Below are 13,008 nucleotides of genomic sequence, written 5' to 3' on the forward strand. Positions count from 1 at the left end.
TCACATGTGATTGCAGCAACGACGCCCGTTCAAGATACGAGATACGAAGAAGCATGAGCCGACCAACTAACGAAAGCTCCAGTTTAATAGTGTGGCCTTCTCGCAACGTCGAACAACATCCAAGGAAGAGCCGAGGGTCTGGCGCAGCAATGCCGTCGGCAACTCAGTCTCTGGGCCCTCACTCTCCGCCAGCAACTGGCAATGCCCACGTGCTCAACATCGCCGTAGAAGCCAGCTTGATGATTGTTCCAGCAATAGTTTTGACTTTGCCGGGATCATCGTCTCTCAAGACCCGAGTCAGTGGTTTTCTACCCTGCCCCCACAAGACAATATAGAATGGGAGACGTATCCCGCCGGGGATCCATCCCAACCATCTCCGTTCTGGAGATGGAGATGATCCACAATGAGCCGAGGAGAGTCCCAATATCCCCCCGGATTGCTCCCGTACTTGGCAAGCCCCTTGGCAGTCGGCTTGTGGGACGCCTTTAGCAGGGAGTGGCATGAAGTCGTCTCTGGCATGTCGGACTGTCACCGCTCCTCGAGCAACCGAGTTGTCGACCAGACCAGAAGCTGAGAAGCCAACAACGTGTCTGGGACTTCTCATCACATTGGCCCAGTCACTCAGCCCTTGGATGGAGATGTTCGGGAAGTTGAGTATCGTCGGTATGGGCCGGTTGTTTGAGTAACTATGGAGCTCAGCGACATGACTGACCTTCGGAGCCCGCTCCGGTCAGAGTCGTTCAAGAACATGAACAGAAATATCACCTCCAGATCCCCCCTCAGGTTTCCAAGCGTTCCCCTCTTGACACTGGCTTAACCTCACGTCCACTACTCTCACGTCTATTACACAAACTGCGCTTCACCATACCTTCAAGATACCCGTTAGCTATCCATCCCCTTCGTAATTCCGCTTCTCCTACCCATCCGTTTACGCAAACCACAACATGCCTTTCATCGACGAGCCCGCCCGTGCTGCAAGCACAAATCAACCCATTGCCATCATCGGCATTGGCCTAAGAGCCCCCGGGGACGCCTCCGACCCGGAGAAGTTCTGGCAGATGCTCCAGGATGCTCGCTCTGCGCGCTCCGAGATCCCCAAGGATCGCTACAACGTCGATGGATTCTACCATCCCGACCCTGAACGGCTGGGCAGCATCCAGCAGAGGTAGGGACCGACGCACGATGCAAAGGCAGTCTGGACACGAGTGACACTAGCTTACCATGCTACTAGACACGCTCACTTCCTGAAGCAAGACTTCAAGGTCTTTGACGCACCCTTTTTCTCCGTCACGCCCAAAGAAGCAAAGGCTATGGACCCGACGCAGCGAATGCTCCTCGAGGCGGCGTACGAAGGTTTCGAGAATGGTACGTGACCGGCAATACATTTAGCTTTGATACCACATGGGCTGACTTAATGGTAGCTGGCCTGAGACTGGAAGACGTCTCAGGGACGCAGACGTCGTGTTACATCGGAACCTTTACCAACGACTTTGTCAACCTGCAAGCCCAAAGCAACGAGGCGCCCTCTATCTACCGTCAGTACACAGATCCTCCGAGACATTCACATACACGAAGTACACCCCTTTTCTAACACGGATGCCAGATGCTACCGGCCTGTCCTCCTCCCTGGCGTCAAATCGGCTGTCATGGTTCTACAACCTCAAAGGACCGTCGATAACCATCGACACGGCGTGCTCGTCCAGTCTGACGGCCTTCCACCTGGCTTGCCAGAGTATCCGTAGCGGAGAATCAGAGATGGTGAGAACCAATGCCTGTGCCTGAACACACACCGGAAGCAAAATTGTGAAGAAAAAAACAAATCGCTGACCCCCCGGCTCGTTGCTCGACGACGACAGAGCGTTGTAGCGGGTGCCAACCTCATGTTCGGGCCCGACATGTCGATCCTCCTCGGCGCGGCCAAGATCCTGTCGCCCGAGGGCAAGTCCAAGATGTGGGACGCCAACGCCAACGGGTTCGCGCGCGGAGAAGGGTTCGGCGTCACGATCCTCAAGCCCCTCGACGCCGCTCTCCGCGACGGCGACACCGTCCGGGCCGTCGTGCTGGCCTCGGCGGCGAATGAGGACGGCAGAACCCCCGGCATTTCCCTGCCCAACAGCGAGGCCCAGCAGGCCCTCATACGCACGGCGTACGAAAGCGCCGGCGTCGATCCCGCCGAGACGGGTTACGTCGAGGCCCACGGCACCGGGACGCAGGCCGGCGACCCGTTGGAAGCCCGGGCCATCTTGAAGACGATCGGCGATCTGCCGGGCCGCAAGTCTGAACTCTACGTCGGTTCAGTGAAGAGTACGTTGTCTTATCTTAACCTTTTTTACATTTTGGCACCCTGGGATGACCCTGCATGGAGAGAACTAACACACATCTTTTTCTTCTTTTTCTATAGCCAACATCGGACACTTGGAGGGCGCAGCTGGTGTTGCCGGTATCATCAAGGCTGCTTTGGCCGTCGAAAGAGGCTTGATTCCCCAGAACCTGTGGTAAGTTCTCAGTAATGAACAACAGAAGCCTTTTTTGACTAAAATCAACACTTCACCAGGTTCGAAGAGCTCAACCCCCAGATCGAGCTCCCGGATAACGTCAAGATCCCCACGACTCTCACGGTCTGGCCTCACGGCGGCCCACGACGCGCCAGCATTAACTCGTTCGGTTTCGGAGGCGCCAACGCCCACGTCATCATCGAAGACGCCGCATCGTACCTCTTCCGCCACGGCCTTCCGGGACGCCACTTCACGACTCCCAACCCGAGGCTCCCTGCTCTCTCCAGCGCCGCCAGCGAAAACGGCTCCGACGCGGAGACGACGACGAGCAGCAGCAGCGTCAGCACGGAGGAGCCGCCTGCTTCCAAGCTCATTGTGCTGTCGTCCAACGACCAGGACGGCGTCAAGCGCAACGTCGAGAGGCTGACGGCCTACCTGGACGAGAAGACGTCGTCGTCGTCGTGTAAGTCCTCGTTCCTGACGGACCTGGCGTACACGCTCTTCTCCAAGAGGACCACGCTGCCCTGGAAGTCGTTCGCCATCGCCTCCAGCCCCGCGGGTCTCCGCCAGGGCCTCGAGGAGATCCCCGCCGTGGTCCGGTCCTCCAACTCGTCGGTGCCGAGGGTGGCCTTCGTCTTCACCGGCCAGGGCGCCCAGTACTTCCGGATGGGCAAGGGGCTCTCGGCCTACAAGCCCTTCCGGGACAGCGTGCTGCGCTCCGAGCTCGTCCTCAAGTCCCTGGGCTGCCCGTGGACCCTGACCGAGGAGCTGGAGCGCGGCGAGGCGGACTGCAACCTGCGCCGGACCGACTACAGCCAGCCCGCCTGCACCGCCTTGCAGGTCGCCCTCGTCGACCTCATGAAGGCGTGGGGCGTCAAGCCGGTGGCCGTCGTGGGCCACTCGAGCGGTGAGATCGCGGCCGCCTACTGCGCCGGCTTCATCGACCACGAGGCCGCGGTCAAGATCGCTTGGTTGAGAGGCCAAGTCTCCCAGACCGTCTCCAGGAACGGCGGAATGCTGGCCGTCTCCGCGAGCGCCGAGAGCGTCGGCGCGCACCTCCAGTCTCTCAAGCTCGGCAAGGCCGTCGTGGGTTGCCTCAACAGCCCCAAGGCCTGCACCGTCTCTGGCGACAACATGGCCATCGAGGAGCTCCAGGAGATTCTGGCCGAGGCGCAGATTGCTTGCACGCGTCTGCCCATGGACGTTGCTTATCACTCTTTCCACATGGAGGCCGCGAGAGAGAGGTACGAAGCGGCTCTGAAGGGCATCGTACACGGCTCCTCGGACATTCCCATGTTCTCCTCCGTGTCCGGCAAGCTGGTCACCGCCGGGCAGATGACGCCCTCGTACTGGGTCGACAACCTCGTTTCCCCGGTCAACTTTGTCGGTGCCGTCCGCTCTCTGCTACACCACACCGAGGGCAAGGCCCGTTCCCACGACAGAACGGCCTTCGCCAGCGTCTTTGTCGAGCTGGGCCCTCACTCGGCTCTCCGGAGCTACCTCCTCGACACCTTCGCCACCGAGGACCGGTTCTCGGACCTCTCGTACGCCACGGCGCTCCGACGCAAGTTCGACGGCGTGCAGACCGCCCTGGAGGCCATGGGTCAGCTCTGGGCCAAGGGGTGCGAGGTCGACGTCAACCGCGTCAACGAGGTCTCGGACAGCACCAGCATGCTGGTCGACCTGCCGCCGTACGCGTGGAACCACACGCGCGAGTTCTGGGACGAGTCATACCTCAGCCGCGAGTACCGGCTCCGAGAAAAGCCCCGGACGGACCTGCTCGGGTACCGCATGTCGGGCACGCCGGACCCGACGTGGCGCTGCCATCTCCGGTGCGCCGAGAGCCCCTGGATCCGGGAGCACAAGGTCCAGGGCGACATCCTGTACCCCGGAGCCGGCATCGTCGTCATGGCTATCGAGGCGGCTCGCCAGCTTGCCGAGGAGCACGACACGGAGGAGATCCACGGATACGAGCTCCGCGACGTGGCCATCGACACCGCGCTGAGAGTGCCCGACACGGAGAAGGGCATCGAGGTCATGATCCAGCTCCACGCCCGCCGGACCGGGACCAAGGCCGCGCCGTCCGCCACCCTGAACGAGTTCTCCGTCTCGTCGTGGTCCGAGGAAATCAAGGAGTGGACCGTCCACGCCCGGGGCCTCGTGTCCGTCACCTTCAAGTCGTCCCTCTCCCCCTCCATGCAGCGCGAGCTGGCCCTCGAGAACGAGCGGTACGCGCAGTCGTTCGCCGACGCAAGAAAGACCTGCCAGAAGCCCGCGCGCAGCTTCCTCTACGACACCGTCGAGACCATCGGGATGCAGTACGGCCCGACCTTCCGCAACATGACGGAGCTGTTTGCTGGGCCCAACGCGAGCTACGGCGTCATCAGCGTGCCGGACACCAAGTCGGTCATGCCCAAGGGCTTCGAGTACCCCAACGTTGTCCACCCTGCCACGCTGGACTCGGTGCTCCACCTCCTGTTCCCGTCCATCAGCGGCGAGGACCAGTCTCTCAGCGAGGCCGTCGTACCCTTCTCCTTCGACCGCATCTTCGTCTCGGCCAGGCTCTCAGGCGTGCCGGGCACCAAGCTCCACGGATGCTCCACGGCCCAGAAGACCAGCTACACCACGTGGAAGTCCTCCATCACCATCTCGGAGGACCTCTCGGAGCCCATGATTGTCATGGAGGGCGTCTCCCTGGCCTCCGTCGGCGAAGGCGACGCCCAGAAGACCCAGGAGACCAGGGCCTCCTGCTTCGGCCAGACCTGGCACGAGGACGCCGACCTGCTCGAGCCGTCCCAGATCAAGGAGCTGGTGTACAAGCGCACGCTCAAGAGCAAGGATGACGAGTCCGTCCTCGACAAGCTCGAGTACGTCTGCCTCGTCCACATTTACCGGTGCCTCGCCTGGCTCGAGAGCGACGAGGGCCGGGCGTTCGTGCCCCAGGACGGCTTCTGGAAGCTGTACGTCGAGTGGATGCGCGACACCATCAAGCAGTTCCCTCCCCTCGCCGGCAGCGAGGCCGAGGTCGAGGCCGAGCTGGACGCCGCGCGCAAGAGGATCGTGCTGTCCGAGAGCGGCGACATCACGGTCCAGATGGTCGACCGCATCGGCGAGAACCTCAGGAGGATCTTCTCGCGCGAAGTCGAGCCGCTGCAGGTCATGACGGAAGGCGACCTGCTGTACTCGTTCTACCGCGGCGCCTTCGGCACGAGCTTCAACACCAACGTCGCCGAGTACGTCGGCATGGTCGCCGACAAGAGCCCCGGCGTCAAGATCCTCGAGATCGGCGCCGGCACCGGCGGCACCACGTACCACGTCCTCGAGCGCCTGCGCAACGCCGACGGCAGCTCCAAGGCGGCCAAGTACTGCTTCACCGACATCTCGCCCGGCTTCCTCGCCAAGGCCGCCGATCGCTTCTCCGAGGACGCGTCCATCATGGAGTTCACGACGCTCAACATCGAAAACGAGCCGGCCGAGCAGGGCTTCGAGCCCGAGAGCTACGACCTCATCGTGTGCGCCAACGTCCTCCACGCCACCAAGAGCATCCAGGAGACCCTGGCCCACTGCAGGTCGCTGCTCAAGCCCGGCGGCCGCCTCGTGCTCTCCGAGGTCACCATCAAGCGCATCTTCTCCGGCTTCATCATGGGTCCGCTGCCCGGTTGGTGGCTCGGTGAAGACGACGGCCGCAAGGGCGGCCCCCTGCTGGACGTCGACGAATGGAACACCGCGCTGGTCCAGGCTGGCTTCTCGGGTGTTGATGTCGACATCCGCGGTGATCGGGAGGTTTCGAGAGAGCCCGTCTCCTTAATTCTCTCGACCAAGCCAGAGGCACAAACCCCCGGCCCGTCCCAGTTCGTCATCGTCAGCACGGGATCCGAAGCCTCCGAGAAGCTCTCCCACTCCATCCAGAAGCAGCTCGTCTCTGCATCTCAGGACGTCGCCGTCCTTCAATGGAACAACCTCGACAATGCCTCCAGCAGCCAAGTGGAAGGCAAGTACTGCCTCTGCCTTGCGGAATGGGAGAACCCGGTGCTCTCCAACCTCACGGATGCCGACTGGGAGAGGCTTCGCCATGTCATCCTCCGCTCCGCCGGCACTCTCTGGATCACGGGCGGTGCCGCCATGGACTGCCCGGAGCCGATGAAGTCCCTGATGGTTGGTCTTTCGAGAGCCATCCGCAACGAGAACGCCGGAGTCCGCCTTGCCACCCTCGATCTAGAGACGCCCAGCACCATCGACTTTGACGACGCTGCCAAGAATGTCCTCAAGGTGGCCTTGAGCCACAGCCGCGGCGATGGATTCGACGGGGAGTACGCCGCCCGCGGCTCCGTCGTCTACGTCCCCCGCGTGGAGAGGACGCTTGACGTGGACGCCTCCCTCCGCAAGTACGAGGCCAAGGGCCAGCCGGAGCTCGTCTCCTTCAAGGGCTGCGGCCGGCCCCTAAAGCTCACCATCAAGACCCCGGGTCTCCTCGACACGTTCCGATGGGAGGAGGACGAGGTCTACTACGAGCCCCTGCCCGAGGACTGGATCGAGGTCGAGGTCAAGGCCGTCGGCCTCAACTTCAAGGACGTCCTCGTCGCCCTGGGCAACCTCGCCGAGAACAAGCTGGGTGTCGATGCCTCCGGCGTCGTCACGCGCGTCGGAGCGGCCGTGTCCGACTTCAAGCCCGGCGACCGCGTCATGACCGCCTCGTGCGACACCTTCGCCACCTACGTCCGCTTCCCCGCCAAGGGCGCCATCGCCGTCCCCGAGACCATGACCTTTGAGGAGGCGGCCTCCATGCCCCTCATCTTCCTGACGGCCCAGTACTCCCTGGTCACGGCCGGAAACCTCGTCAGGGGCGAGAAGATCCTGATCCACGCCGCCGCCGGAGGTGTCGGCCAGGCCGCCATCATGATCGCCCAGCGCAAGGGGGCCGAGATCTTCGCCACGGTCGGCTCGGACGAGAAGAAGCAGCTCATCATGGACCAGTACGGCATCCCCGAGGACCACATCTTCAGCAGCCGAGACGCCAGCTTCGCCAAGGCCGTCATGCGGGCCACCGACGGCCGCGGCGTCGACGTCGTGCTCAACTCCCTCGCCGGCGAGCTCCTCCGCGTGTCGTGGCACTGCCTGGCCAAGTTCGGCCGGTTCCTCGAGATCGGCAAGGCCGACCTCTTCGCCAACACGGGCCTGGACATGAAGCCCTTCCTCGACAACAAGGCCTACATCGGCGTCAACCTGCTCGACTTTGAGAACAACCCGACGCCCCGCGCCGTCGCCCTCTGGGAGGACACGGCCAGGCTCATCCACGACGGCTCCGTCAAGCCCATCGCGCCCCTCCAGCTCTTCTCCATGGCCGAGGTCGAGAAGGCCTTCCGGTACATGCAGGCCGGCAAGCACATGGGCAAGGTCGTCGTGCGCGTCGACGACGCCGACATGGTCCCCGCCGTGCCCCGGATCCCGCGCGTCGACATCCACGCCGACGCCACTTATGTCATTGCCGGCGTCGGCGGCATCTGCAAGGAGATTGGCCGCTGGCTGGCCGAGAAGGGCGCCAGGCATCTCGTCCTGCTGTCCCGCTCTGCTGCCAGCGGCGAGGAGAACAAGGCCTTCGCCGCCGAGTTGCAAAAGACTTTCGGTGCCGCCACGTACGCGTACGACTGCGACGTCGGAAACAAGACGGCACTCGGTCAGGTTCTGGACGACCTCAAGTCCAAGAACGTTCCCGAGATCAAGGGATGCGTCACTGGCGCTATGGTTCTCCGGGTAAGTAGTTCTGTTCTGCGTCGCTGAGTGATCCCCTCCCCCCTCCTTTCTGCCCCAAACGAGTTTGCTAACCATGTATTTGGACAGGACACCCTGTTTGACGCCATGACCGCCGACCACGTCCGGACCACCGTCGGTCCCAAGGTCCACGGCACCTGGAACCTGCACGAGCTCCTCCCCAAGGAGCTCGACTTCTTCGTCATGCTCAGCTCCCTCGCGGGCGTCATGGGCCACCGCGGCCAGGGCAACTACGGCTGTGGCAACATCTTCCAGGACTACTTCGCCGCGTACCGTCGTGCCCTCGGCCTGCGCGCCATGACGGTCGACATCGGCTACCTCCTCAGCGTCGGCTTCGTCGCCGAGCACGACGAGTACGTCGACCACGTCAAGGCTATGGGTCTCAAGGTCATGCACAAGAGCGACCTCCACGGCCTCATGGCCACCGCCCTCGAGGGCTCCGCCGCCCACCCGGCCCAGGTCATGTGCGGCCTGCCGTACAACGAGCACGACGACGCCTGGTACTGGATCCAGGACCAGCGCTTCGCGGGCCTCAGGAAGAAGGCGTCCGGGGCCGGGGCTGGCGGCTCCGCCAGCGTCTCGTTGCGCGACGAGCTCGTCCGCTGCGGCAAGGCCGACGGCGAGGCGGTGGACCTGATCACCTCGGCTCTCGTGCAGCGCCTGGCGAAGCTGATGATGATGCCCGAGGACGACGTCGACGCCGGCAAGCCGCTGAGCGCGTACGGTGTCGACAGCTTGGTTGCCGTCGAGGTGCGAAACTGGATCGCCAAGGAGGTCGCGGTCGAGGTCAGCGTCTTCGACATCATGGCCAACATTCCGATGAGGCAGCTTGCGGCGGACTTGGCCGGCAAGAGCAAGCTCCTCGTGCAGGAGGCGTCATAAATACAAGGTTATGGATAGGATCAGGGGGTGATGGGCATGGCGTGATGGCGTTTTCTAGGGTTTGTTTTGGATAAATCATGTGCATCTTCTTACTACCAGCATAGTGTGACTGGTCTTTCTGTATTTTTTCATGGGCTGGGTAGGCTTTGATTAGAGTTTGGCGGGGTACAATACCAATTTTCTTAAAAGATTGTGACTCGGAATAATTCGGCTGATGACAGGAAACGGAAATCTAGAGTCACTCCGCGAGACAGCCAACCAGGTGAACAATGCTTCCGGCAACCGGGACCGAGGCCGATGGGTCCACTTTCCCGGCCCCGCTCCGGTACCGTTTCGGCTCGGCCCGGGTGTCGATTCCGTCCAGAAAACACGCCGCACCACAGCTTGAAATGAACTATTGGGGTGGCCAGAAAGACACCATAATGCTCCGGATGACAAAAGGAGCGTTGAAAACCCCGAGGACTCTGCATTACAATGACCTTCTTCTCGTGCCCTACTCCAGGACTTTAATCGCTTGGGGGCAGGCGACTCGGCCGTTGGAGTCACGCTTCGACTCTTGGACTCATCGTCCTCGTCCTATGTCCGAACCAAACCGGCCCAAAAAGATGAGAGAACAAATTGCAATGATTGCATTCAGTATGCCGTGGGAACTGAACCGCTGTCGGGGACCCTCGTCTTAACAGATCTTCGCGTAAAGTCGTCCCACTTCTGTTAGCCTCAGCACTAAGCTGATACCCAGTCCGAACACCATCCGTTTGTGTGAGCGCACGCTCTTGTTCCGAAACCGACGGAACTGCAAACCAATGAAACCAGGAGTTCTTCGTCCATGCTCTCGATCCGAGAGTTCGAACAAGCTTTTGGGTACCTTTGATCTGTGACAGATTCGGCAACTCTGACCAAATTGCTTTTGTATCCCTTGTCCCCCCCCCCCTCCTTCGGTCCCAACAGCAGCGGGAGAGAAGATGGACATGCCATCTCGACGAACCTCCTCTGTGGCAAGGCATCCGAAACCATGATTTTACCCCGACGGCCTCCGCGCCTCACCTTGATCGTCGCCCTCGCCTTCGTCGCTATCCTCCTGCTCTACAACCCGTACTGGCTGTCCGCGTCGTCCGTCGCGGGCCCAAGGGCGCCCGAGTCGCCACCAGTCAGCGTCCGATTCCGTCCGAGTTCCTTCAACTGGTCGACCGCCCGCCAGTTTCATGCCGTTTCCGACCCTCTCACGCCTCTCCCGACGGGCAAGCCCCTCAGGCTCCCGCGCGTCCAACACGACTTCAGCACCGCGGACCCGCACCCTGAAGCTCAGAAGCGCCAGAAAGCCGTCCGGGACGTCTTCAAAAAGGGCTACGATAGCTATAAACGTCATGCGTGGACCCGGGACGAGCTCACGCCCGTGAGTGGCGGGGGAAAGGACACCTTTGGAGGATGGGCCGCCTCGTTGGTCGACTCGCTGGATACGCTGTGGATCATGGACTTCCGTACCGAGTTCTATGCTGCCGCCGAGGTCGCTGCCCGGCTCGATTGGGCCAACACAACAGAGGCCAGTGCCAACATGTTTGAGACGACGATTCGGCACTTGGGCGGCCTTCTCAGCGCGTATGATCTCAGTGGTGAGGCGGCTCTCCTGGAGAAGGCGAAGGAGCTCGGAGATATGCTCTACATGGGTTTTGATACGCCCAATAGGATCCCCGGGTTCTGGTTGAATTTCGAAGACGCAAAGGAGGGATCACAGCTGGCCGGGACACACGACCCGTCGGCATCTCCCGGCTCACTATCCCTCGAGTTCACACACCTCTCGCAGCTCACCGGTGATATCAAGTATTTCGACGCCGTCAACCGCATCACCCGCTTCTTCGAACGCACCCAGTACCGGTCCAAGCTCCCCGGAATGTGGCCTAAGATGATCAACTTTCGGGACGAGAGGGTCGACACCGATAACGGCTTCACGCTGGGCGCGCTCGCGGATTCGCTGTACGAGTACCTGCCCAAGATGTACACTCTCCTCGGCGGCCTGGACAAGACATACGAGAAGATGTACGTCGGCGCCATGGCGATCGTGGAGCAGCATCTGCTGTTCCGGCCGATGACGGAGGACAACGCCGACATCCTCTTCGCCGGCGACGCCTACGTCAACATCGACCGGGTCGACCACGTCGCCGAGGGCCAGCACCTCTCCTGCTTCGTGGGAGGCATGCTGGGTCTGGGCGGCAAGCTGTTCGCCATCGACAACCACGTCGACCTCGGCGACCGCGTCGCCCGCGGCTGCGCCTGGGCCTACGAAGCCATGCCTTCGGGCATCATGCCCGAGATATTCAACCTCATCGGCTGCTTCTCGACGACGGAGAAGTGCCAGTGGGAGGAGAAGAGATGGCAGGACGAGGGCGACAAGGGCCTGCACAAGGGCTTCAAGAACACGCGCGATCCCAAGTACATCCTCCGTCCCGAGGCCATTGAGAGCATATTCTTGCTCTACAGGATGACCGGGCGGCAGGACCTGCAGGAGACGGCCTGGAAAATGTTTCAGTCGGTCGTCAAAGCCACGGGGACGGAGTTGGCCAACTCTGCCATTGCCGACGTCACGGTTCCTCCTGACAAGACCCGGAAGACGGACTCGATGGAGGTATATTCCCACTACTACTCCTCCTCCTCCTCCTCCTCATCTCACTCCCAATCTCAAGAGGGCCTTGCTAACAAAACCTCACTCTCAGAGCTTCTGGTTCTCGGAGACACTAAAGTACTACTATTTGATCTTCTCCCCTCCTGAGCTTCTAAGCTTGGACGAGTATGTTTTCAACACCGAGGCACATCCTTTTAGGCTTCCGACATGATAGGTATTACCCACTCTTGCTTTTGCTCCCTACATACAATCTCACTATTTAAAAGTTCTTTTTACTAGCGTCACTGCCAGCGTTAAGGAAATCCTACACACACACAGTCAAGGGAGGGGGGTAGTAGACTTTATTCGGATCAATGGACGGACTCTTGAGAATTATTTCGGCGCAGAGCAACCATCATCCTCATCACGACAAGCACGGTGCATACCGTAATTGACAATGACAGGAGGGAGCCCGCACTCTCAGAACGCCGCAACGCTCCCTCCTAGAACTGGTGTTGCAAAAACCGTGTTCATTTATCAGCTTAGACTTCTCACAAATGCAAGACGAAGCCGCGTCGTTAATTTCCAGATCTTTTGAGTCCGTGCTTGGAAGTCAACGTGTTGAGAACACAGAGAGGAATAATATCTGTTGTTTCCTAGCAGTGCTCACGGGGTCCAAGAGCTTTCGCCGTAGGGAACATAAGCACTCGTGCCGTGGTCCTCTCTTTGTCCCGCGGGAGCAATGCTCGTGTGACCCCTGCGAGTTGGAAACAAACTTTCGTATATATTATGTTCCCATTGACGATGACACCTCAAGTCTCTGACTGACTATTCCCGTGCAGGGATGGGTACTATGCAGTTGGTCGAAATCTCGCTGCGGAGACTTGTCGCCCTTGCTGTTCTCTCCTTTTTTCTGGACGGAAAGCTCCCGAGGTACAGATACATGGAGACCATCTTGACGCCCGTGTAGATGCAAAGTGGGCAGCTTGATCACTGTGTCATCCACTTCGCGGCCGGATTGCATGTAATACTCGCGGATATGCCCCGTGGCAATGTCACTGAAGCCGGAGCAGACGACGATGCCAAACTCGAGCCTGGGGGAGCCAAGGCATCAGCTCGACTTGCTGCTCCCAAACGGAGATGCTTGCAACAAGTGAGACGGCTCAACGGATTGAGTGAGCGAGAATCTGATAAACTGTTAGTCTTCTCCACTATTCAACGTTACAGCCGATACCGGCAAGCGTTGGAAAATTCATTTTTAACGTT

The 13,008-nt window shown here is 60.6% G+C and overlaps 2 protein-coding genes across 2 annotated transcripts; both read left to right on the forward strand.

The window, feature by feature from the left end:
• Nucleotides 1-944: 944 nt before the first annotated feature.
• On the forward strand, nt 945-9,146 carry CDEST_06935 (Putative Acyl transferase domain superfamily, phosphopantetheine binding ACP domain, thiolase; the record flags this gene model as incomplete). The annotated part of the gene is made up of 8 exons (XM_062923094.1): nt 945-1,165; nt 1,232-1,365; nt 1,422-1,535; nt 1,604-1,758; nt 1,857-2,304; nt 2,402-2,495; nt 2,555-8,246; nt 8,334-9,146. The coding sequence occupies 8 exons, from the start codon at nt 945-947 to the stop codon at nt 9,144-9,146; spliced, it is 7,671 nt and encodes a 2,556-aa protein (XP_062779145.1).
• A 1,012-nt stretch (nt 9,147-10,158) lies between these two features.
• Nucleotides 10,159-11,974, forward strand: CDEST_06936 (Putative glycoside hydrolase family 47, six-hairpin glycosidase-like superfamily; the record flags this gene model as incomplete). Its single annotated transcript, XM_062923095.1, has 2 exons — nt 10,159-11,766; nt 11,855-11,974. The coding sequence occupies 2 exons, from the start codon at nt 10,159-10,161 to the stop codon at nt 11,972-11,974; spliced, it is 1,728 nt and encodes a 575-aa protein (XP_062779146.1).
• Between the last annotated feature and the right edge of the window lie 1,034 nt (nt 11,975-13,008).

This window comes from Colletotrichum destructivum, chromosome 4 (assembly GCF_034447905.1).
Source record: "Colletotrichum destructivum chromosome 4, complete sequence".
NCBI lineage: Eukaryota > Fungi > Ascomycota > Sordariomycetes > Glomerellales > Glomerellaceae > Colletotrichum > Colletotrichum destructivum.